This window comes from Zootoca vivipara, chromosome 9 (genome assembly GCF_965207765.1).
Source record: "Zootoca vivipara chromosome 9, rZooViv2.hap1.1, whole genome shotgun sequence".
Taxonomy (NCBI): Eukaryota; Metazoa; Chordata; class Lepidosauria; order Squamata; family Lacertidae; genus Zootoca; species Zootoca vivipara.
This window is the reverse complement of record NC_142592.1, coordinates 10,190,846-10,217,345: the sequence shown is the minus strand read 5'-3', so window position 1 is coordinate 10,217,345 and position 26,500 is coordinate 10,190,846. Positions and strand designations below refer to the sequence as shown.

General features: G+C 41.3%; 1 protein-coding gene across 3 annotated transcripts in view; it reads right to left on the bottom strand.

Moving 5' to 3' along the window:
- TAFA5 (TAFA chemokine like family member 5) overlaps window positions 1–17,900 on the bottom strand; it is a 238,489-nt gene extending 220,589 nt beyond the window's left edge. Inside the window, exon 1 of one of the 3 annotated variants that reach the window (XM_088652576.1) lies at window positions 16,027–17,900. In XM_088652576.1, the coding sequence (XP_088508702.1) occupies window positions 16,027–16,117 (91 nt within the window). In that variant the 5' untranslated portion in view covers window positions 16,118–17,900. The remainder of the gene's footprint in view (window positions 1–16,026) is intronic. The other 2 variants (XM_088652575.1, XM_088652574.1) reach the window with 2 other exon arrangements.
- Between the last annotated feature and the right edge of the window lie 8,600 nt (window positions 17,901–26,500).

Genomic DNA, 26,500 nt, shown 5'->3' with positions numbered 1-26,500 from the left:
CAGATGGGAGTGATTTTGGAGGACCCAATGCAAGTATTTAGGACCGGAGGCAGAGATAGCATCCTGAGCTCTTTCTTGAGCCCAACACATCCTGCTTTAACCTGTTGACCACTAGCCATAGACACACATAGCATGAACCAAGGGCTGAAGCATATGAAAGGTTGGCATAACCCTTTGCATTTTGGCACAATTACAACCAGGACCGCAGCAGCCAAATTTTATAAAAATTTATTCCGATTAAAAAGGAAAAAAAACCAGGAAGACAAAGCAAAAGCAAAATGGTACTTTAAAAAGAAAGCAAATGTTTCAATTCAAGTTCATTGGCTACATATAAACAGGTTTTGAGTTTCTTCAAGTGTAGCAGGGTAGGTGGTCAATTGAGGGATACCCTTAGCTGCAGTCCAACTTGTAAAGGTTTTGCCTCAAGTGAGTTTTGATTGATACCCAGCCAACTACAAGTCAACCACATAGCCAAGAAAATGCCCAGGGAATAGGGTGACAATAGATACTGTAATTAAGATGCAAAATAGCAGCACTCCTCAGCTCCATTTACAGAGGAAAGAGGAGTGGAAAATACTTAAAGGAACAGGTTGGGGAGTGCAGAACATCACATGCAGAGGTGCTCTGATTGCACTATTGTAAACTAGTTCCAGGTAATGCTTTAGAAAATTGGCAAACAAATTGTAGTAGTAGACATGGGGATAGCCGGGGTGGGGGGTGGGGATAGATCCACAAATATTATTGAAAAGCATTGAAAGTACTCAATTATCTGAAGTTCTTTCCACCCCCTTTCCCAAGAAACATTGATTTCTTTCTTTCTTTCTTTTTTTAAAAAAAGCTTACTGCAAGTGTTTTTAACACTATTACACAGTAAAGTTGGTGTGGTATAACTGAACAGAGTATTTGACTCCCAATGAGGAAATGTCAGTTTGTTTCTCTGCTTACTCTGTCTGTCAAATGCCATGAAACCACCCTGACAGGTCCATCCTGTTTATGTTGTTGGTATGAAAACTATTGGACAAAAGCTCCTTCCCACATTACTATGATTAAGTAAAAAGGTAAAGGTAAAGGACCCCTGGACAGTTCAGTCAAAGGCGACAATGGAGTGTGGCGCTCATCTCCGCTTTCAGGCTGAGGGAGCCAGCATTTGTGCACAGACAGCTTTCCAGGTCATGTGGCCAGTGTGACTAAACCGCATCTGGCGCAACAGGACACCGTGATGCACCAGAGCACACGGAAACGCCACTTACCTTCCTGCTGCAGCAGTACCTATTTATCTATTTGTGTTGGTATGCTATCGAACTGCTAGGTAGGCAGGAGCTGGGACAGAGCAACGGGAGCTCACCCCGTCACAGGGATTCGAACCGCCGACCTTCCGACTGGCAAGCACAAGAGGGTCAGTAGTTTAGACCCAAGTGCCACCTGTTCCCTACCCTAGGATTAAGTGAGATGTCTTTGGCTACACAGAGGCAGCCTTTTCCAGCTCCTCCCTATTCAAGCATGATGAGCAACGGTAAAATGTGCTCTTTCCACATGGTGTGCACTGGTTCCTATGCCACTAGCAAAGCGAAGAATTTTGCATACAGCTTTAGAATATCTACTAATATACAGTAAAAAAAAAAGGTAAAGGTAAAGGACCCCTGACAGTTAAGTCCGGTTGCGAACGACTCTGGGGTTGCAGCGCTCATCTTGCTTTGCAGGCCAAAGGAGCCGACGTTTGTCCACAGACAGTTTTTCCGGGTCATGTGGCCAGCATGACTAAGCCGCTTCTGGCGAAACCAGAGCAGAGCACGGAAACGCCGTTTACCTTCCCGCCAGAGCGATACCTATTTATCTACTTGCACTTTGACATGCTTTCGAACTGCTAGCTTGGTGGGAGCTGGGACCGAGCAACAAGAGCTCACCCCGTCGCGGGGATTCGAACCGCTGACCTTCCAATCGCCAAGCCCTAGGCTCAGTGGCTTAGACCACAGCGCCACCCGCGTCCCTTAAATATACAGTAGGTGCCCATAAATATTGGCTAGGTGTACCGGTTTGCACCCACCAGAAACACTACTTCAATGTCTTCCATATGTGCTGTGTCAGGAAGATTTGGGGCATCAAATGGTAGGACAGATTCTCAAAGATGTGCTCTTCCAAGCCCACATTCCCAGTATGTTCACACATCTGTCTCAGGCTTGATACGTGACTTCTACGCTGGCTTGGTCATGTACTCAGAAGAGAGGATGGCAGGATCCCAAGGACATGCTCTATGAGGAGCTAGCTTCAGGTACTAGGCCTGTTGCCAGACCAAAGATGTCTGCAAATGAGACATGAAGAATGCAACATTAACTCCACCACATAGGAATCTCTTGCAGATGATTGCAGTGCCTGGAGACAGACAAGACAGGTTGTGTATACACAGCAGTGACCAGAGGAGGAATGACTGCTGGGAGGAACACAGAGAGAAGACGCACCATAGTGCACCTGCAACAAAAATGTGGACGCCTTCATCTGACCCACCTGCAACAAAACATGTCTCTCCTGTATCAGTCCCTACAGCAAGAGCAGGCGCTACAACTCTTCAACAGTTTTGCTTTCCCCGCAAAGGGGGATTCTTCCAATGTCTCCTGAGACAGACAGATTCCAACTAGCAAGCTTCTATTTGTTTTTGCTACCAATCTATCCCCAACTACTCTGGTATGTGCAGAGATTTTGAGGAAGGCTAAGAGTTTCTCTTCCTATGCTGATATAGGAAGAAACTAAGGAGCACCAGGAGAAAGTGCTGGCATTTTAAACAAACATTCATCAATCCAAATGACAGTTATTTCCAACAGTAGCAGCAACCGCAACTGATGTTCTGCTCCAACACATATCTCATGCTTCGCAATGTAAGAAGTGGCTTTGACGGGACGGGACACAAGAGGTACTAGAAATAAAAGTGGTTTCTTCTTTCTGGATTGTCCTGCATAAAACTATGCAACTGTTCCATGGAATGATGTGTAAGCCATTCCCACGAAACCCTGAGCTGCTGACAGGAATGTTAAATTTCTAACTCAGATTTTATCGCAACGGCAACTTCTATTAATTCATTTTTATCTTGCATCTTCCACTTCACAATAGCTGGCCAAGAATTATTATGATTATTTATTAAATTTGTATGCCAATCTTCATCCACAGATCTCAGGGCGGTTCACAAAAAAATCACAATATAAAAACCGCAAAATACATACTAAAAATAAGAACAACAAACTAATACCACACACACACACACACACACACACACACACACACACACACACTCGTGCATGCCACATTTAAAAGCAGGGTGGATAAAAATCAATGATTTTTTTTTAAAAAAATTGGATTTTTTTTTTGTTTTAAATCGGATTTTTTTATTTAAATCGATTTTTTTTATTTAAATTGGATTTTTAAAAATAAAATGCTTTTTGAGGAAAATATATTACCATCCAAAGGTTATTCCATCATGAAATAAAGATTAGTTTTTTTAATTATGTAGAATAAGGTTGTATATGTTTAATTTTTGGGGTAAATAAATTCCATTAATCCATTCACAATGTCATGCTCTTCCAGAGGTTTTTGTAAGATTATTGGGCAGTTTCTCTGCCTACAAGATATTATCACAGATGCTTGGTTTACTTTTGCAGTTCTCAAAACTGAATTTGACTCAACAGAGATCACATGCCTCTTCTTCACAGCAAAAATGTTATAACATGAACAGAGTTGAGAAAAAGACCTTAATCCTATTGTTCTACAAGCCTATGAATACAGAAACAACCCCTTCAGTGCTAAATTTCAAGAAGTTCAGTGAATAGAATAGAAACAATATTTTCCTGATTGTTTTGAGTGGACAGTATTTAAGTTTTTCATGTGTAGGCTGGGCTGACAGTCTAAGTTTATATATATATATATATATATATATATATATATATATATATATATATATATATATATAGTTTTTGTTTTGTTTAGCCAAATTAGTTAACAAACATGGATGTTTGTTTAAGCAAATAACATATGCTGTGATGTTATTGTTTCAGTTGAATAAATCTATTTAAATTGTTATTGTTAAGGTAATGATTATTTTTCTCCTTCCTAAGTACAACAGTAAAGTTGTCCAAATATGAATGATTAACCTATTAAACTGGGGATAAAAAACTAATATGAAAAGTTGTTATTCTAAAAATCTTCATCTACTTGCATATTAAAGTTATACCAGCAAGAATTAGTCTTTATGTAGAAAACTATGATTTAAATCAAGCCTTACTGACTAGTGATTTAAATTGTGATTTAAATTGTGATTTAAATCAGTTTGATTTAAATCAAATCCACCCTGTTTAAAAGGGAATTGGATGTCAAAACATTTTTTGCCTGGCACCTAAATGCGCCAGTTTAACCTCCCTGGGGAGAGCATTCCACAAATGGGGAGTACAGAAAAGGCCTCTACTTGTGTTGGCACCCTCCAGACCTCTCAAGGAGGGGGCACACAAGGGGTGGCCTCAGAAGACGATCTCACGGTCGGGGTAGGTTCATATGGAGAAAAACAGTCCTTGAGATATAACAGTTTCAATGAAAACTATCCTATTTTTAATAACAAAACCCAATATGTAAAATCTGAGCACCAACAACTCCCTCCCCCCCCCCAAAGCTAAACAAACAGGAAGCATCACAGCCACAGATACGTTTTGTGGTATTTATCACTGGAGCCATGTCTAAGGAAGAAACATTCTTGACTGGAGTCTGAAGGGATAGAGAAAGGGCCAGGAAACTCCTCATGCAAACATTCCAGTGCTAAGAAGCCCCTGTTGCTTATGGCTGCCGGCCACATCTCTGATGGAAGTGGACAATACAGTAGAGTGTCCCGATAACACAAAAGCATGGAGGAAAATTCCTTTTGGGGGGAAGATAGTCCTTCAGACATCCAGTCTCCCTGTTTGGAGTTTTAAAAGGTCAAAAAATTCTAATATGGCCTAGGAATGAACCATATGTCACACATTAACAAAGACGGACTCCAGACATCAGTCTAGCTACTGCATTTTGCACCAACATACTTAAGCCCATCCACGGCACATGAATTATTATTATTATTATTAATAAAAATAATTTATTCAACTTATGCACCGCCCTATAACTGGAGGTCTCAGGGTGGTTCACAACAAGACCACAACGTATAAAATCAAACCCAAAGCAATAACCCAATAAACAAACCCCCAAAAGAACCACATTCTAAAATGTCAATAAGATCAACCAAAGGCCTGGGCGAAAAGGAACGTTTTTGCCTGGCACCAAAAGGTGTATCATGAAGGCGCCAGGCGAACTTCCCTGGGGAGAGCATTCCACAGATGGGGAGCCACTGCAGAGAAGGCCCCGTTCTCGTATTGCCATCCTCCGGACCTCTTGATGAAAGTGGAAGTAACTAATGCATTAGCTTGCGGCATTGTGGCAAGGTCTACCCTTCACAGCAAAGACCACAGTTGGTGCTCCAGTCAGAATCACTGCCACAACTGCCATCGGGTTGACTTTGTACTTCAAAACTACAATCCTGTTCCTACAAGGAAGTGTAACTCCATCCAGAACCTGTTGGACACATCCTCCCAGATTTGCTACATATCCAACCAACAGAATGTATATTTTCAGGATGAAGTCTGCTTAGCCATATCCTGTCCCTAAATGATTCTTAGGTAGCACCTTAGAAATAGTTGCAACCTATTTAAAATATGGGTGGGATGTGGGTTGCGCTGTGGTCTAAACCACTGAGCCTCTTGGGCTTGCTGATCAGAAGCTCGGCGGTTCAAATTCCCATAATGGGGGGAGCTCCCATTGCTTGGTCCCAGCTCCTGCCAACCTAACAGTTTGAAAGCATGCCCAAAAGTGCAAGTGGATAAATAGGTATCGCTCCGGCGGGAAGGTAAACGGTGTTTCCGTGCGCTGCTCTGGTTTCGGTGTTCCATTGCACCAGAATCGGCTTAGTCATGTGGGCCACATGACCTGGAAAAACTGTCTGTGGACAAATGCCAGCTCCCTTGGCCTGTAAAGCAAGATGAGCGCCGCAACCCCAGAGTCATCTGCAACTGGACTTAACTGTCAGGGGTCCTTTACCTTTATTCACAATATGCAACCTTCATCATATGCAACCCTCTTACCTGCCAATTTTTACTTATTATTCAAATCCAAACCTCTCTGCTTCTGTCTCTTAGATAGTCTCTGTGATTAAACAAACATTAACAATCAAGAGATTTCTTTTTGCAGACATCTCAACAACGGAAGAACAGTTTTTAATCCACTCTTGTCTTTTCAACTTCTGGCTCTGCCAACTGATGCAATCATGCATATAGCTTCTTGCTTATGTTCTACAGTCTTTTGTAATCGAAACAAATTACCTTAAAACATTGAATTTGTTAAGTAGATAATTTCAAAAACATTCAAAAAGCATTTTAAACAACCATTCTAACTAAATTGGTATGTTAACAAGCATTAAGAGACAGCTTTGAGATTGACATGGTCAGTAATCTGAAGTATTTTTAACTGGTTGTTTCATTGATCAGCTAAGAATTATTAGGGAATTACAAATTGGAATGCTAAATACCAGAAATTTTTAGTTAAACATTTAGCATAATGATGCAGATGCAAGTTAGATTTTATTTTTGTCTAGTATTATAACTGTGATGGATACAGCAATAAATAAATACATTGTCCCTGGGTCTTCAGTACCACGGAAAGCCTAGGTGAGAAAAATATGGTTACTTGTGTCAGTGTATAATCTAAACACTGATTCATCTGTCATTAAGTGCATGCAATGCACATTTTCCTATGCTATGAAGACCAAGCAACAAAATCCAGAGTACTGTATCTACAATTGACTTGACTTCTCCAAAGAGTAACAGAAATAACACAATATGCTTCACACTGGGCATGGATCGTGAAACACTCTTGTTCATATTTTAAGTCAGGGACCAGCAAACTTTTTCACTGTCCCTCAGACCTTGCTGGGGGGCTGGACTATATTTTGAAAAAATAAATAAAAGAATGAATTCCAATGCCCCACAAATAACCCAGAGATGCATTTTAAATAAAAGCACACATTCTGCTCATGTAAAAACACCAGGCAGGCGCCACAAATAACCCAGAGATGGATTTTAAATAAAATGACATGTTCTACTCATGTAAAAACACGCTGATTCCCGGACCATCTGTGGGCCGGATCTAGAAGGCGATTGGGCCGGATCTGGCCCCTGGGCCTTTGTTTGCCTACCCATGTTTTAAGTGCACAAGAGTACAGATAAGATAACCTACTGGTATCTGTGTGATATCGTGTGCACTTAAATTATGAAGAACCTCAGATCACACAGATGCAATTTTTGGATGTTCAAGGTTAAAATCTTGGGTTTACATCCTCAGTAAGGTAGAACATGAGACTCTTAATCTCAGGGTAATGGGTTCGAGACCCACGTTGGGCAAAAAAAATTTCTGTACTTCATGGGGTTGGACAAAATGACCCTCATAGTCTCTTCCAACTCTACAATTCTATGATTCTATGTCTAAAAGCACATTCAATTTCCTCATGTGGCAGAACTATATATAAAAGATAGGAAATTTACTCAACTTTGGCTCAGTCATCCACGTTTTGTGCAACAGAGCACAGTCGGGAGGGGAACATTGTTTGATGCAGCAAAAATGCTGAAAATAAGGGCAAATGTGCAAGCAGAATGCCTAGTGTCATCTTGATCTTATCCAACAACAGTTGTTCTTAAGCAAGAGTACATTCTCAGGATCTTTTTTGTGTTTTATACAGCTAAGTCTCATTCAGAGTGGTTCTAAAAAAGATTATTGGACCCAAGTCAGTCATTCCCTTTAATTTCAATAGGTCTACTCTGAGTACAATTAACACTGGAGACAACCCTTTGTTTCCTAAAACTGGGGTACAGAAGCAAAGGGGTTTTCCTTGTGGTTGTTTTGAAACAGTCACTGGTTAAGATTTCTCATGACTGATAACCATAAATAACAGTAAAGGTTTAGGGAACATACATGTTTAATTAAATGCCAAGTTATGTTCATTTTTATGATGGATTTTTGTTGTTTTATTCTCTGTATGGTTTACTTTTAAGTATGCCACTTAGAAACACTAATGATTTCATGGTATTCAAATGTCTTAAATAAAGTGAGGGGGGGGGAACCCTGTCGCTTCTAAGTGGTTCAAAAGAGACTTCTGATCATCAAATGATGCCCCTGCTCTTAATGCCTTGAACCTCCGAAGTTACTGAAAAACCAGCAATATGTTTATCTCTAAATAAGGATGGAGTTATAGAACTCCTGATTGTTGAAATCGATGAGTTATGCCTTAACTATTTGGTGACCCTGAACATGCACTTTTGCTTAGTAAATTTAACACCCATTGGGCAATTATATGAAACCTAGTTCAAGAAAGCAGGTTGTGCAAGAATAAAGCTTTCCAGACACAGTCCATAATAGTTCTCTGCTTCCGAGTAAGACTGTGGTCTGAACTTAATAGCTAAATTGGGTGAAAGGAGTGGTAATGGCTGTACATCATCATAAGCCTTCTGGCTTATGGCTGAATTAAAAAAATGGTCTTTTGATGTGGCTTCATCTCGAACATGAGACTGCATGCTTTCTCCTGCACTAATTCCTCCTGCTTCAGCTACTGTGCTTTCCTAATCCTATAGCACAGATCCATACTTAGTTGTTGCCATAACAACAATTGCTGCATGACAATTAATAAACTACACAGTCGACAACATTCTCTTAATGAAAGTGTTTTTATGCAGTCCCCTCCTTGTTTTTATGCAGTGTACTTCTTCCCATTTCCAAGTTATAATCGAGACATACTGGAATTTTCACTCAAATTTCTCATGCTTCACTCCAACCTCAGTAAGAGTTGTTTTTCACCACTGCACCTGAAACAACAGTGATGCTTTCCATGAAAATTTAGCAAAAGCACACTGTCTGGTTAAAAAAGTTTTCCAAAACTTTTTACCAAAAACGAAAACAAAGAACAGCACTCTGTATTTGTGAAAATCCTCTCCCTGGATTACAAACAGCACAGAACGATTGTTTTGCAATTAGAAACTTTGTATTTTTAAAAAAAGTATATTCAAAATCTCAAAAGTCTGGTAGAAAGCTCAGTTGGTTAGAGCGTGGTACTGATAACACCAAGGGTGGCGCTGTGGTCTAAACCACAGAGCCTAAGGGCTTGCCAATTGGAAGGTCGGCAGTTCGAACCTTGCGACGGGGTGAGCTCCCGTTGTTCGGTCCCAGCTCCTGCCCACCTAGCAGTTCGAAAGCATGTCAAAATGCAAGTAGATAAATAGGTACCATTCCAGTGGGAAGGTAAAGGCGTTTCCGTGTGCTGCTCTGGTTCACCAGAAGCGGCTTAGTCATGCTGACCACATGACCTGGAAGCTGTCTGCAGACAAATGCCGGCTCCCTCGGCCTATAGAGCAAGATGAGCCCGCAACCCCAGAGTCGCCCGCGACTGGACCTAATGGTCAGGGGTACTTTTACTTTTTTACTGATAACACCAAGGTCGCAGGTTCAATTCCTGTATGGGACAACTGCATATTTCTGGATTGCAGGGGGTCCCTTCCAACTCAGCAATCCTCAGGGTCCCTTCCAACTCAACAATTTTATTATGATTTCTATGCTGATTTAAAGATGGAAGCCAATGAGTAGTTAGTGAAATATGGGGACTGGGAGCTCAAATGCAGTGTCTTCCAGGCCACAAGACAGGTCAGGGTAGCCACAAACATTTGCCACAATCCAGCACCTGGTATACTATTGGTATTCAGTAAGGGCCAAAATACAAATGGTTTTTTTTAAAAAAAAAACTAGTAATAGTAACAGAAGCAAAAACTACCCCTTTCCAGAAAACAAAATATTCTGGACTTATGAAACTTAAGGCTAAAGAAAAGACTTTTAGTCTGCTCAGAAATACATGCATTGCTCTCCAAAGATAGCACAAATTTATCCATCTATAAATATATGTTGTTCTTCATTCCATTAAGGAAGTTCCACGATCTAAAAACCACAGGGGCAGCCTCATACGAGCATTCTGAAACTTGAAGCAAGAAGGATCTGCTCCAACAGATTTTGAAGCCTCATATAACTCACAGTTGGTTAATAGCTGGCACATATATCATGTTCCTAAATGTTTATCCGTCATTTATAAGCCTCAGTCTGAGGAACAGTGGTTCAAGTGTCAGACTAGAACTGAGGAAGCAAAAGGTTCAAATCTCCATTCAGCCATGGAACTCACGGGGAGACCCTGAGCCAGTTACTCTCTTTCAACCTGAACTTACCCTACAAAGCTATTGTGAAGATGAAATAGGTGATAAAACAGTGTGTACCAACTTCAGCTCCATAGAGGAAATTTGTAATACAAAGAAATAGCAATGATGCCCCCTGTCTCAAGTGAGCATTAGCTACATTTGTGGGGAGAAATATGCATGCACATATATACCGGTATCCTTATGTACTTTTAAGGTTGCAACTGAAAAAGACCAACTCTGGAATTAGCCCAATTGAAATATGCAAAACTGAGATTTTGAATCCTTTAAACCACGTTTAAGAATTTGAGGTACTGCAGCAAAAGCAGTGTTGCTGAGCTTGACTTGTCAAGTAAAAAGCTGCTCAACAGCCCAAGGGAACAGCAGCCCTCATCTCCATCCCTTGCCGTATGTGACCTTGCACATTTTACACTGCAACAGCAAAGAAGTGAAGGTTACAACAGTGCGGTGCCAAAACCACACCCATATCTGTATATCTGTATCCTCTCTCTCTAGATTCGGGAGTCCTTATTGCCAGTTCCATATGCTCCAGCAATACCACGGCGTAGAGTCGGAACTTAAGTAGGTCACGTAAATACTATAATATTAGCATAAAACCTTTTGCTATGTCGTCATATTGGACACTTATGACAATCTCCTCACAAGAACATAACACTTCTGCTAGATCAGATCAAAAATCTATTGGGTCTAGCAGTCTGTTCTCATAGTGGCCAATTGTTTGCCTGTGGGAAGCCCAGAGCAGGACAAATGCTCCGGTGAAACAATGCTTGTTTTACCTGTGACTATGTGCAGTTCTCCTGCCAACCTAGCAGTTTGAAAGCACGTCAAAGTGCAAGTAGATAAATAGGTACCGCTCTGGCGGGAAGGTAAACAGCGTTTCCGTGCGCTGCTCTGGTTCGCCAGAAGTGGCTTAGTCATGCTGGCCACATGACCTGGAAGCTGTACGCCGGCTCCCTCAGCCGATAAAGCGAGATGAGCACCGCAACCCCAGAGTTGGTCACGACTGGACCTAATGGTCAGGGGTCCCTTTACCTTTACCTTTATGTGCAGTTCTAACCTTTGTGGTCCTGTGAGAGTCTCCATAAAGATAGTGGTTTGATGAAGCAAACTACCCTCTGATACAGTAGGAAATTTTCAGGCCTCGTTTACATATACTTTGAAATATTTGTCAAATGGCACTCAGTCACAAAATAAAAACTAATCTTCTCAACAAGTCCTAACATAAGCCGCTAACAAGCCTGCATCTACAATGATAATTCACCCATAGCCTTGTGTCCTTTTTTGAACCAGTGCTGGTACTTATAACTGCAGTGAAATATCTCTGCAATGTTGAGCTATGTTATGCTTTGAGGAATTTTGCAGGAATAGCTTTGGTGTACCCCATTTCATGTTAATACAGCAAGTTTCAAGAATAAGACACTTAGACAGGTAAATTTTGGGTTCTTGGACCTTAATGGATCAAGATCTATGAGGAATTAAAACAAAACTATTAAATACGATAGAAATTGGTGGTGGGAGATTCATTGCAGAGAAACTGGGCTGAATTACACCACTACCTATATGAAACAGCAACAACAACAATCAAAAATACACTTTCATTCTAAAACCAGCAGGCCAATAAGAGTTGGCAGTAGTTCTTAACTTCCATTGGTTTTGGGTATGTTCCAAGTGTTTTCTTTTCACAGTTTAACTTTGACAGAGACACATCATTCTATTCTGACCCAACACTGCATTCAAAATCCTAGTTATTATATATATAAAAAGTTTGCTTCCTATTTACATAACAAGGATTCCTAAGGATGCACTACTACAACGTCTACATCCATATTATGAAACAGACACTCCAAAGCTGTACAACATTCTCTAAGATAAAGAAAAGAGTGGTTATATATTGCTCCTTGTATACAGCGGTGAAGTTTTCCATCCAATTAAGCTGCTTTAAAGTCTTTACACAGCCACCTATTCAAGATGCCCTTTCATCATCGACACACTATTCAGTGATTGCAATGGGGAAAACTATTTGATGTTCTGTTTTGCTGGGAAAGGGTTGGAGCACCCTATAATATTTATACAGCTCTGCCTTCCATTGAATATAACATTTAAAAGGTGATAGAAGATTTTGAATTAGCAAGAGCTAATCAATATCCCATGTCTACTTCTAATCTTCTATAGCAATTGCTAAGTGTTTTCATTTTTAACAGCTCTTCAAACTGACGGAAACCTACCAGAATATGTTAAACTGCTTTGTATGAAGATCAGACAGGCATGGGACAGCAATTATATATCACAATAGCCTTTTCTTGGTTCACAGCTCTATTCATCTTTTTGAAACAATGAAAGACAGATTGGACGTAGGGGAATGGATTAGCCACAGGAGGACCTGTATTTCCACACAAAAGCCAAAGTGTGGAAAAATGGCACTCTTGTGCCAGCCATTCTTCACTTCTTGGGTGGAAAAAAAAACACATATTAATGGAAACAGCCATTTAAACAGCTCTTTCTCACTCATCTCATAACAAGTGTTGCCTGTTTTCTTACCACTTATGAGTCGTACAGTAATGCAGTACTACTTTTAATGTGAATTGATTTTGTACATTTTCCAAGGGTAGCGCATTTCCACAACAAAATAGCTATTCTGTACGTTTTTCAAGAGTAGCCCATTGCCACAGCAACAAAATAGTTATTCTGTACTTAACTGGACAGCTTTGAGAGCCAACACAGGAAACTGACCTTGCTAGATTTTTTTTCAATATTAAAGCCAGTCTTACCTGCTTTATTCTCTAGGATCACAAAAAAACTGAGAATGCACACATATTATGTTTATGCTGCAGTTAATATAGGCAGTGCACACGCGATATATTTAAAGCACATCCATACACCAGGAATTCTGGTGCTGGAAATGATAGTTCTGGGAAGAGTTAACAGCTACAACAAACTGAACAGTTACTACATTTAGTTAATAAATAGATCTAGCATTTGTTAGCAAATCAACATGCATGCTAATCTGGATTTAAGCAAAGGCCTTGCTACCTCTTAGCATGACTAAGACCATTTCAGAGTAAGTGCCTTAAAACTTACCCAAAGATTACACCCAACTGGGCACAATATTTTCCAGCAGTTCTTAGCCTAAAGAATGTTGAAGCAGGTGCTATTTGAACAGATCATCATATCTTAGGTCTGGCAATTAAATCTGATCAAGATAAACAAATTGTAAGGTACTTGGTTGATATCATGGGTCCATCTAATAGATCTTCTTGGGGGGGAAATGATTATTAAATGGAGATTTCTTGTTTTTATCATGAAATAAGGCTATGCAATGGGGCCACTAAAAAGGAAGACAAGGTGCCCTAACTTCAACCGTGCACTGAAACAATGGAGTTTATCCGCCAGTCAACGAACTAACACCCAAAAGCTATCAATTACAAGGTCCAAACATATGACAATAAGAAATGGCTGCTTCCCACATTTATGCTGATGATGTAAGTCTAATATACAAGCAAGCTGACTTATCAAGAGAGTTACAAGTGGGAACACATACAACCCCATCATCCAATACTGAACTAAAGAAAAAGTTAAAATTCAGTTCCCCACTATTTAAAAATGAGTGCATCATAGATATACTTTACCAAAAAAAACCTTAGAACAGTATATGAAAATCACTACACTCAAATATAAAAACAGATCCAATAAAAATGTGTTTTGAAGCACATGGAGGAATAAACAATATGGAATTCCTTCCAAAGCTATTTAATTGTGTGATGTTTCTGTAGAAGCTAAAGTACAACAATAACTGTGAATGATGGCCTTAAAAAAAATCAGTCAAAATGCTAAAATAGACTAAGCTTCAAGTTGCCTAGCTACACAGGAAGCTTAGGACAAATTCTCTCAACCAACTTCCAGAGTAACCACACTCTAGATATAAAATAAGAAATAGATAGGCATGATTCTGTTGTTCTAAAAAAAAAAAGTAAACAGCTGAGATTTAATTCGTCTTCTTGTAAAACTAGATTGCTAATCCCTATAGTGTTTTAAGAGGACTACTTCCTGGATGCATCAGGGAAGTCTATAAATTTGAAAATTCTTATTAGGGAGATTACTCTGTTTTTTCCCTGGTGTTAATATATCTACTTATATACAATTCTTAAAACTGGAAAGGCACTAAGAATACTGTTGTTAGCAGCATTATCATTAACAACAATCTTAAAATCAATGAGCTCCTAGGAAACACTAGCAAGGCATTCCATGTATCTGGTACACAAAGGGGTTTTTTATATATATAAAAAATTCTAAATACTTTTAGATACATAACAATATTTTTGATAGATGACTTACATATTTAAAGTTCTCGAGCAACTGACATATATAGAGACTACAGTGGCCAATTGGGGAGAGCACTTTGCCAAGGATGCACTGAATGTTCTTGCATATTTCCAAGAGTTGATATCATCCTGAGGGTTTACTTTTAATAATATGGATCCTGAGACATCTGAATACTTTTTCTTCTTTTTCTTTTTCTTTTCTTTTTTTTGCTAGTATTTGATGAGGTCCAGATGAAGTTAGCTGCTCTTCATTCCCACTGAAATCAATGTGACCTGACTTAAACCACGACTCATTTTCTCCATTGATTTCAATGGGACCTTAGTGCAACTAACTTGCCACCTGCATTTAACCTACTGGTAGTAAAAGGTGTCACTATAAACCTTTGCTGCATTTCTTTTTTTTAAAAAAAAATATAGCTACACCTTTTCTCACACCTGAACACACACATATTCAATCAACAACAGCATGCTAAACTTTCACCTTGGGCAGTGGCTTGTAAAGGATTCAATTAATTAAATCAACCTTCTCGAAGGACTAACCGCTAATATTCTCAGTAAGGTGGCCAAAAAAAAAAAAAACCTGAAAGGCTTAAGAAAAAATAATAATAATAACAATCTTATGTTCAACTACGAAATGCATCAGATTCTCCCCACCACCACCACCACCGACATGAAATATAATCATTATGTTTGTTTTGCTTTGGCTGTCTGCTTATTTGTTTGCTTGTTCTGAGACAAAATTTATTTGAACATTTAATGAAAAAAAATCCCTAAAATCGGGCAGAAAGGCCTCTTCCACTCCTAGGAAAGAAGGATGGAGGAATGAGCCTCCTGCCCAATCTCTACTCTTCCTTGCCCTGATCATAGAACTTTAGTGCCATCTATTGAAAATGTATTGAATTTGCTTTTTTTAAAAAAAAAAAAAAAGGAGAAAAAGAAGAAGAGGATGACTGGTGAGTATATATATATATATATATATATATATATATATATATATATGGTACATATTTTTTACTTATTGGGATTTATAGTGTATTAATACACTTACCAGTGGCTTGGTGTTATTTCAAGTTCTAAATAGCAGCAGAGCAGGTCATTCATCAAGAAGAAAACAACAGTTTTCAGTTTATAAATGTATGAACTAAGGCTAGGGATTTCAACACTGCCTACATAGAATGCACTCAGCAGGAATATAAACCCTGTGTCTCTTCCTTGCATATGAAATAAAGTTAAAAAAAGAAAAAGAAAAACCCTGTTTTGGCAATAACGTACCAATGTAGATAAGAGAGATCTGTGGAACTAGGACATACTGCAAATAAATAAAAAGAAAATAAGGAATATCTCAGCATTCGGAAGCAGGAAGGGGTGGGAAACACCAGTGTATGGAGGCATGCAGATATAATTACCTTCTTTAAGGAACTGGGAGTGGATGACAAATATAAGAAAACAGCAGATAGCTGCTCCTGCTATTGCCCATAAAGCTTTCAAGAGCTGCATCTCGGGTGGGAACTCAGCAAATACCCAGAAAGTCACACAATGAATTTCCAAAGCGATGCATCAATGTTTCCCAGGTTTGAGCCAACCAGTAACCACACTTCCAAAACAGAGAAGAGGCTAGAGATCGCAGGGAGCCTTTTTCCTCCCCCTCGCTCCCCTCGGCTTGGGGGAGGGAAAAGCAAGGGGGTTAACGCAAAGTCTCAAGCAGCAAGAGCAAGCATCCTGATCTTCAAAAGGAGAGCAGCACAGAGGAAGCTGGGTCTGGGCTCCATGAATCAGCTTTCTGTTTCCTCGGGAGTTGAGCAGCATTGGGGGTTGGGATGGAGTGGGGGGGGAGTTGAGAGGAAGGGGAGGGAAGACAATCTGGGCAGAATTGCGCAATCGCTCCCCCTGCTCTGATGAGCTTGTTTTTTCGCTGCTGCTGCTGCTCAGCGACGGCTTCGGTTCAGCAGGGAGAGCAATGCGGGAGACAAGCCGGTCCTCTCAGCGCTGATGTTGCCCTATGGGCACGAAGCTCCTGCAGATTTCGCTCGCTGGGCTTGCTTGGCACGACCCTGTAAAAAAGAAGAAGGATGGGCTGCAAAGGAGGGAGGGTGCAAAGGAGGCTGCCTCGTTGTCCAACTTCCCTCCGACGGCTTCCCTTGCTCGGTCCCCAGAGCCGGCCGCTTCCCCTCCGCGGTTCAAAGCAACTCAATTAATCCTTTCATCGCAGGGCAGCGCAGGTGTCAGCTGGCGGCGGCTGGGGCATCTCTTGCGCGCTTGCTGCTGGGCGAAGCCGGGAAGGGCGCGGGGGGCTTCCCGCCTCCCCTCTGCTCGCCGCCACCTTCCCGTCGCCTCCCAACCTGGCCGGGGAAAGGCTGGCTCGCTCTTCTTCCCTGGCGCGCCCCGTGCGCCTTCGCCTCGCCTTCTCCTCCGCGCACACACGCGCGCACCCGAGCACCCCCCGCCGCGGCACCCGCAGAGCGTCTTGGGGCAAACGAGCAAGCGGCGCCGCTTCGCGGTTTAGGAGAGGGGTCGCAGCAGCAGCAGACCACAGGTTGACACCTCCATCGCAGCGTTGCCCCCCCCCCCCCTCCGCGGATTTCGGTGCCCAGGCTGCGACGCCGCTGCCGCCGCCGCCGCTGCGGAAGGGATCGGGCGGAGAGACGCGGCTGCTCCTCGGTCCTGGTGGCGGGAGGAAGGTTGCTTCTGCAGGGAGCCCCAGCCCCGCTCGCGAAAGCTCGCTGGCTGCAGGCAGCGAGGGGGTTTTGGTGAGGCTTTGCTCGAGGTGCACTGGCACACGGCGGGGACGGCCGCCTCGGCTTCTCCTGGAGCTTTCCCCTTCTCCTCTTCTGGCGGGGGGTGCTGGTGGGTGTCGCTGGGGCTGCAATCTTCCCTTCTCGGCTGCAGGCTGGAGAAGGCAGCTCGGGCTCCGAAGTGCCTCCTCGTCTGCCAAGGCGGCAGAGCCAATTCTGCACGGACTCCAGGGACCCAGCCTCCCTCGGGGCTGCTGCTTCTTCCCACCCCCCACCCCCTCGCAGCGCGGAGAGGCAGGAATGCTGGCTGGCTGCGTGCGTTCGTTGGATGGCGGCGAAAGCAGCGCCTAGGGCGCGCTCTCCCCCAGCAGCGTCTTATTGCAAGACTCCTAGCGCGCCATGGAGCAACTTTCGCGGCGCCTCGGTCCCCGGCAGGCTGGGCTCGCCCGCTTGTTAAGGAGCATGCCCGAGAGGCGAGCGTGCGCGCTGGGCGCAAGCGAACCCCCTCCGGCAAGCTGCTCGGGCTCCGACAGGCAGCTCCCTACGACAAACAAGCGAAGCGGGGAGGTAGGCAGTCTGGCCGCGCCGAGCTGGAACTGCGCCGCTGGAAGCTTGGCGGCAGGAAAGGGGTGGAGAGGGAGACACCAAAGCGCAAGGCAGGAGCAGAGGAGGAAAGGTGGCCAGAGCGGGGCAGGAGCCTCTCCGAATGCCAGAGCTACCTTTTCCACCCCGCCTCGAAATGCGGGCTTTGATGTGGGTGATATTTGTTAAAATCAGAGTGACAGATTGGAGGCTTCTGCTCAGCCACCCAGCAGAATGCCAGCAGAGCCGCTTGAATGTCAGTAGGTTGTAGCGATTTACAGAAAGGCAAGGAAGCTGCAGGGGCGTAGGGGGACGAGGAGGTGGTGTGATTTACAGTACCAGAGGGACCGGCAAGAGATCCCAGACAGGGCGCTTGCTGTGTGCTGAGAAGTGTGATGTAAGTGATGCCACGGGGAAAGAGGACCATTTAGGAAGCAGCATGGGCCACATGGAACGGTACGAGAAATACAGAAGAGGAGCTAGAGGCTGCTTTTTGCTATTTAGCACTCCCTTTCGTTTACTTCTCTGCAGATCACACTTCCATTACTTTTCTTTTCTGCCAATAATGTCACTGTGCCATCTGCAGCCTTGCTGGTAGTTTCCCTCTCAAGGCATACCACCTGTTTTTCTGATAACTACCTATTGACATCCAGCAGCTCCCCGGGGGTGTTACTATTGGCATTGCATCTCCTTATCATAATTCCTTACACTGCAAGCTATCTACCTGGCAGCAAGTGTCACTAAAATCAATAGGGCTTACTTCATTGAAATTAATGGGACTTGCCTAACCATTTTCGCCAATTCCATTGCCTAAGCAAATATTGCAAAAAAAAAAAAATCATTGTGCTCTGTTATTTTATATGCATACATGCAATTTTTAATATACTCTTGACCCATCTTCCAAAATAGACTTAGTGCTTGTCCAGTACTAGTACCACCCCTACAACAAACAGTAAATGAAGGTTCAATGGTATCAAAGCAGTCAGTATTCAGTCTGTTTAGATATAATTAAGATCTTATTTCAGCGGGTGCTGCTGTGCCCAGCAGGACTGCAGAGCAGTTTTGGTGCAGAAAGAGTCAGAAAATGTGAATTGCATTTAGAGGCTAGAAAAAAGAGTATATGGTTTATTCAGTGTTGCAAAAACTTACAAAGAGCCCCACTGAACTCACAGAACCTATGTAGGTAAGCATAGTGCTGTAAGACTGGAATCCTATACAACTTATTTGAAAGTCCATTTTTGCTTAACAGAATGGTTTGTCTTCCGAATATGTAGGATCTGAGTGGAAGACTGGTTGCTTATGATACTCAGGACAAATCTTCACTCAGATTTACTCTAGTTTTAAAGTTTCTGACTGTGATGCAATGAAAGAAGATTGGGATCGGTAGCAGAATTCAACAGGTGAACCATGGCAGGTGAACCATGCTCCCATAAAATCAATGTGCTTGTGGCGTAGACATGTAGCTTAAGTATGAAGTTGATGCAGGGCACTCAAATAGTGTCTCAAGCTATCTCCACGTCTGTCTAATTTTGTACAGGCCCTATAAACCAGTAGTTCTGGTGTTGATGGAACAGATTTCTAGTTGACACAGAATTTTCCTGGTCAGAATGGTTCAGCTTCTGCTGTTGTTGTTTTATCTAAGCAAGTCCTCCAAAAACAAAACATAATAACTGCTCCAGTTTCCTCAAGGTTAGCCAAGAAGAGAACTGCTACATCAAGCTCATCTCATGGTCTTTGCTTCCACCCCCCACCACATTGTGAAGAAACACCAAGTGTTCTGTGAAGGGGGAAGAGGAGGGCAGAGTACTGTAGATTGCAATATTTTTATTTAATTTTTGTAACTGCCCCTACAGAATAGATGGAGACCCCACATCTTTAAGAGAGGATGTTGCTTGATAAAAAGGGTGCATAACATGGATAAAATCCTGACCATGTGAACTGAAAAATAATTTTTGAAAACTATTTCAATATAAGCATGCTGTTCTAACCCATTAGTCGGATGAAACAGAACTGTAATGCGAAGATCTTCCTTTCCACAATGGAAAAAAAGGCAACTACACTTCAAATACTTTAGTAACTGCATGTGCAATTCTGAATGGCAATGTGCTAAAGTTTACAAGCAAGCTACATGGAATATCGTTTAGAAGCTTTGGGTTGTTCTTTTTATAAATAAAACCAAAAGTTTCATTGACTAGGCCTTACGGTGAATTACGGCTTCTTCCGTCCAACAGGATGAAATGGATTACAGGGAGATAATCTGGGGATCATTTCAGTCCTCTGTGCTCTAAGGAATTATTTTAATGCTCTTAAGAACTCTCTTATGGTAGAGTAATATGAAGATTAGGGGTCATTACCTTCTCTCTACTGCTGACCCTCCAATACATATTTTGCCCCCTCTATGTTGTATGTGCACCACCATTCTGTAATTGCAGACATCACTTGCAATAAGAGCCCCAGTTAGTACATCGTTACATAAGACCACTTTGCTAAATTTGCCACCTTTAGTTTCTCACAATATAGTACTAACAGTACGACTTAATATATACATTCATCTCCCTGAAATCTAAGATTTTGAAGTTCAGAAAAATATAACTGCAAACACATTACCTAAGCTCTCCATATTACTTAGAAATAAATCCCTTTGATATGCCAAGTTGGAATAATTTTTTTAAAATAAATGGTTAGAATATTTTTAAAGAAATGAATGTTTCAAAATGCCAGTCATGTTCAAATAGGATGGTATAATGCAGTACAATTAAGCCACAACTTGCAAAGATAGTATAGATAGTATAGTATAGATATAGACATATGACATACCGGTACTCTACAACAGCACATTCATAAAGTTAGCCAGCAACTTTTCTAGCTGTGTGTCCCCTATCTTGAACTTGCTTTCCCGTTCTTATTTTTGCTGCTGTGAGTTGAATCAGGATTTAGTTATGCATAGAACAGACACAATTATTTCAATGGGTCTTCTCTAAGCAAGACTTAAGTTTGGCTCCATCCTGTATGTTTTACTTAAGTCAATTTATTGCAATACATCCTAATTCTTATCTACTTTTCAGTTACAATAACAAAGATTTGTCTCAGAGTTGCTATAACTGGAGAAGGTCAAAGGATGAACTCACTGCTCGGCAATCCCTGAATTAAAGCACTAGTGAAAATTATTCCAAAACCAATCAATTTCTAAGCAAGTGCACATAGTTGTCAATAACTAGTCAGCCCTGATTTTTTTTTAAGAAAAAGAAAACACCCCAAGACTTCATATTATGATAGCTCAACCCACATTGGACACTTTGTATTAATATATACATAATTATATGACCCCTAGAATTTGGGCTTCAATGAAGTTTCTAGTTTTCTAAAAGGATTCCTTTTAAACTAATGGCATGGCTAAAATGGGAGGTGTGGGCATCTGTTTCTGAAGTTGAAAGATTTAGTGTTCCCAATTCCTCCCACTTTATTTTTGAGGGGAAGTTCAGATCAATCAGATTTCAGTAAACCAAATACTCGCTGTAGGTTCTGCCTATGAGTATTCTGTATCCCAGTTTTGATGCAATTCACCAATTTTTTTTTTTTTAGATACTTAAGGGCAATTCAAATCACAGTCCACGGCTTTTATTATTGAATTTTATACAAAGACCAACAATCCCTTTTGATTTATTTCCACAATTCCATTTTCCTGTGATACAAGGTCTGCATTTGATACATCAGATGAACCCCCTGAGTACAAACTCATTTTACACCACCAATTGACCTATTGTGTCAATGATCCTGAAATAATGGATCACTGGGAGATTTTGAACAGGTTTTGTGAAATTTTAATTCACAGCACAAAATTGTGAGTATATGTCAAGGCTCAGTGAAGTTCTTAACCCACCCCAAAACACCTCAGGCAATGTAATGCAAGAACCTACTGGGAGTTATCTATTTCAAAATTGCTACTATATCTTGAATACATGATTCAATCAGAATCACTCTTGAAAATGCACAAGGAAATGAAAACATAACCGAACCAAGTGCCCTGTTGTCTGACACATCTCACAAGACGACAATACATGTGAAGATACAGGATTAAACGTTTCACACAGTCAGTGTTTATCCCTCTTCCTTGTTAAGACAGAAGTACAGCAGTGGACCAGAACAGTATGCATACATTTGATTCTTATTGTCTCAAAAAAAAGAAAAGAAAAATAGTTATAACTGGCAAGTGCTGTCATTGCACAGCCTCAGTAAATCACAGCCAGGCAATGGCAGTAGCCTCTATACTGAGAAAGGTGGTTGCATAAAAAGATTTGGTGAATTTCTCTCTTTTTTGGGGTGTGTGTGAAAATTTAGAGAGGCATAAATATGCAAGTGGAACTAACAGCAGAATATTGCAGTATGGAGCATTCCTATCAACCAGCCCATGCTTTTTTCCTGGACACTAAATTCCATTTCCTCTCCTCTTCCAAACATTCAACATTCCATGGCCACTGAGCAAGGACAATCCTTAATGGGTTTTTTGGGAGGGTGCCTTCCATTTTTTATCCTGAAGATTGGGAAATATCTTTTTTTTAATATTCCTAAAATGAAAGTACTATACAGTACTATACAGCATTCCTTCTTATATCTCTCAAAATACAAAACAAACTGGTAGACAGTTCTGCAAACTGCTTAACTGCTCATGGTGTGCACTTTTTCAGGAAATCTCAAGGTCATGCTGCCGCCAAAGATTGAAATAATGAATTCTTCTTTCTTTGCTAAAAATGACATCAAAAAGCAGTGCCAGGTTGACATATAAGCTAAACAAGCTATAGGTTAGGGCCACAAAGCTATAGGTTTTGGGGGCCACAAAAAAATTAAAGGGGGCAAAAAACCTGGACGTACATTTCCAAAATACAATATAAAAGACAAATAAAATAAAACCTACATACAGCAACAGTGTTTTGGGTTGTGTAGGCTCCTATTTGTCATGTGCAAATAGCTTTAGATATGTGTTAGGTCCCTAAATTACCATATAGCATATATTCAACACACACAAAACAGTGGCAATTTGTTGTTGACAAAGGACAGCTGGACATATATAAAGGGCGCCATTACCTTCAGTAGCTTAGGGCCTCATCAAACCTAAATCCAGCTCTGTCAAAAAGTGTTAGGACAATTGATAGGTTAAATTTCTGTCTTTGGTGGGTCTCATGCTGCAATTCTATAGCTCATAAACTTCAGCTGGTTCAAAAGGCAGCAGCCAGATTACTGACTGGGGTCAGAATTAATGAGTCATAGAATTAGAGAGTTGGAAGTGATCCTGAGGGTCATCTAGTTCCACCCCCTGCAATGAAGGAACCTCAACTAAAGCATCTATGACGGGTGGCCATCCAACCTCTGCTTAGAAACCTCCAGTGAAGGAGAGTCCACCACCTTCTGAGTCTTTTCTGTTGAAAAGCTCTTACCAATAGAAAGTTCTTCCCAATATTCAGTTAGAATCTCCTTTCTTGTTGCCTTTAGAAATCATATGATACCGGTTCCAAGCAGCTGCATTTGTTTCTAGTTCATTTTGGGGCTAAATTTAGGTAAAGGTAAAGGTACCCCTGACCGTTAGGTCCAGTTGCAACTCTGGGGTTGTGCGCTCAACTCGCTCTATAGGCCGAGGGAGCCGGCGTTTGTCTGCAGACAGCTTCCGGGACATGTGACCTGTATGACTAAGCCACTTCTGGCGAAACCAGAGCAGCGCACGGAAACGCCGTTTACCTTCTCGCCGGAGTGGTACCTATTTATCTACTTGCACTTTGACATGCTTTCAAACTGCTAGGTGGGCAGGAGCTAGGACCGAACAATGGGAGCTCACCCCGTTGCGGGGATTCGAACTGCCGGCCTTCCGACCGGCAAGCCCTAGGCTCAGTGGTTTAGACCACAGCGCCACCTGCATTTGTTTCTAGTTCATTTTGGGGCTAATCTTAAAGCCCTAAAAAACCTCTGGTCGCAAATATGAGAAAGACCACATCTTTCCCCACATACCCTCTTAGGTGTTAAGATCAACAAAACAAGTCCTCTTTTAGTTCCACCACCCTCAGAAGCTCTGGGTGGTGGTGACCACTGGGAAAGGGCATTTTTCTGTGACAGCCCCAAAATTGTGGCCCTCCTTCCCAAGGAAGGATATACAGTTTTCAGTGAATGTTAAAGACTTTACTCTTTACTCTGGCCTCTGACACCTGCCATGTCTGTTTTCAACGCCCACCTTAGTCCTGTGATTGTAATTTATTTTAACTGCTTTCAACATTGTATTTAAGTGGTTGTAATCTACCCATGACCTGCTGTTTTTTAATTATTAGTACGAACCCAGGAGGAAATTTCATAGAACTCAAAGTGGAACTTTGCTAGTTTAGGAGATGATGGTTCTTTTTTGTTTCATAGGTAATATGCTTAGCAGGTCAGAACAATGACGGTTCCTTTTAATTTGCCATTGAAGTTATGCGAGCCTCACTTAAATGGAAACTTAACTTTTATTTTGTTCTGAGTCTGCCTTTCTAGAATAAAAGAAAATGTCAGGTAGTAAATTGAAGTATCAGGTCGTATTGGCAAAACTGTGATTAATTCGATATTGAAGAGTATTGCTTGAGGTATAAAGGTTAGCGAGGAGATTAGCAAGAAAGAGGCTGTTCTGTTGATGTAAGCATGCGAGACTGGCATCAATTCTCAGCAGACACCGCAAGTACCAAGGTGTTTATCAATAACGCTGTCCTATCTGAGTAAGTGGATGAGATCAGTATCTGAGCTCCTGACCCTCTGACTATGAGAAATTACAGCAATTTACCTTGCAATAAGAAACTCTTTTCACCTTCTCACTAAGGCATCTGGTGGTTACTTATACTTTCAAATATAATGTGCGGTATGATCTCAAAATATAAAGGCATGTGTACAAACTGCAATTATGGCTGATAGTAACTCCCCCCCCCCGGGAATAATTTACATTTGTACTAAAAATATTCAGTTTTTATTTGCATCCATTTCCTTCCTGATAGGCTGGTTAACAGAACTGTGAGGGGTTTTTTTGTGAACAGGTGTGCCGAGTTTTGTAAATGGCTTGTTCAAATGCATTAATATTCTGTTTATATTACCATCTATAGCTATGTGAATGAATATAGCACATTCAAGGAAACTGACCTAAAATGTTAAATAGCTTTCTTTGAAGATAAGAAGCGATATCCCAGAAGGTACATTTTTCCATTTAATGTATGTGTGTGTGTGTGTGTGTGTGTGTGTGTGTGTGTTTTGTTTTATTCATACTACAAAAGTCTTCCCTCCACACATTGTTTCCCCCTTTGGAATAGAGGAGTTGTTTATGGTGCAGGTGGATTAAAAATTGTTTAGCAAAATGACTGGCATGAACGTCGCAGAAAGACAACATAGCTTGATTTTTGTAAATTATTTGTTAAAGTGCTCCTTACAATTGCCATATCCAAGCTTTTAAGGAGCAACAGTTAAGCTGAATTCTGATGTTGGCTATAGACATGTGAATATGTGCCTGGAAACTAACAGAAGAACAAGCTATAATTACCATAATTAAGAGTGTCCTAAATAACTGAAATTAATAATGTTAAGAAACGTTTCTGCATTGAGGCCAGTAGACTTTTCAACCTAAAACGGATGCAAAAGACACCTTACAAATTAAAAGCAGAACAACTGCACAAAGTTAGAAGCCCATCATGGAGGAGGGGGTGCCACTGTATTTTGAGATCGTATTGCACATGATACTTCAAAACATAAGTAACCAAGGAAGTCTATCAGAAGCCTTAGTGAGGAGGTGAAAAGAGAAAGAGGCTTTTGACCGTTTCTACTGCACCATTTGACTGAAAACTGTGTGTGCATGTGTGCTCGCGCACAAACAAACAAACACACACACACAAAACAAAAATGCAACATTCTTCTCATGCTGCACTTCTGATGCACATTTATTTTATTTGAGACATTTATAGAACACCCTTCATAATAACATATTAGAATCTGAAAACCAAGGAGAATTCCAGCCATAGGAGTCAAAGATGTGGGTGACATACCTGGTCCTAAAAAAATAAGAAAGGCTAGCTCTCCTTAAAGTAATTCCACAACCTCGAATTTAGGAAGGTGAGAATCTTTACCTGAAAGCACTAGGTATTTGGCAAGCATTGCAAACCAGTGTCCCTCCTCAAACACGACATTTAACTCAAAACAAATATAAAAGGCAGTCTCCAGTTCTCATCCAAGGGGAACTAAACCTGAACTTGTGGAAATTTCCTGAGCAGTGGCCAGAGAGAGAGAGAGAGAGAGAGAGAGAGAGAGAGAGAGAGAGAGAGAGAGAGAGAGAGAGAGATTAATAAGAAAGGTTGCTGAAAAATTAAGTTATGTTTATATACCCCAATCTGTGCCCCATCAGTAAGGCTGGAGTAGAGACCGTGTGGCTCTGCAGATCTTTTGGAACTCCCAGCTCCCACTGATCCTAACCAGTATGACCAATGGTCAGGGATGGAGGCATTTATAGCCCAGCAACTGATGAAGAGCTCACCATCCCTGGCTTCAGGAGTTTAGATTGCCATTGACCAAGATCAGT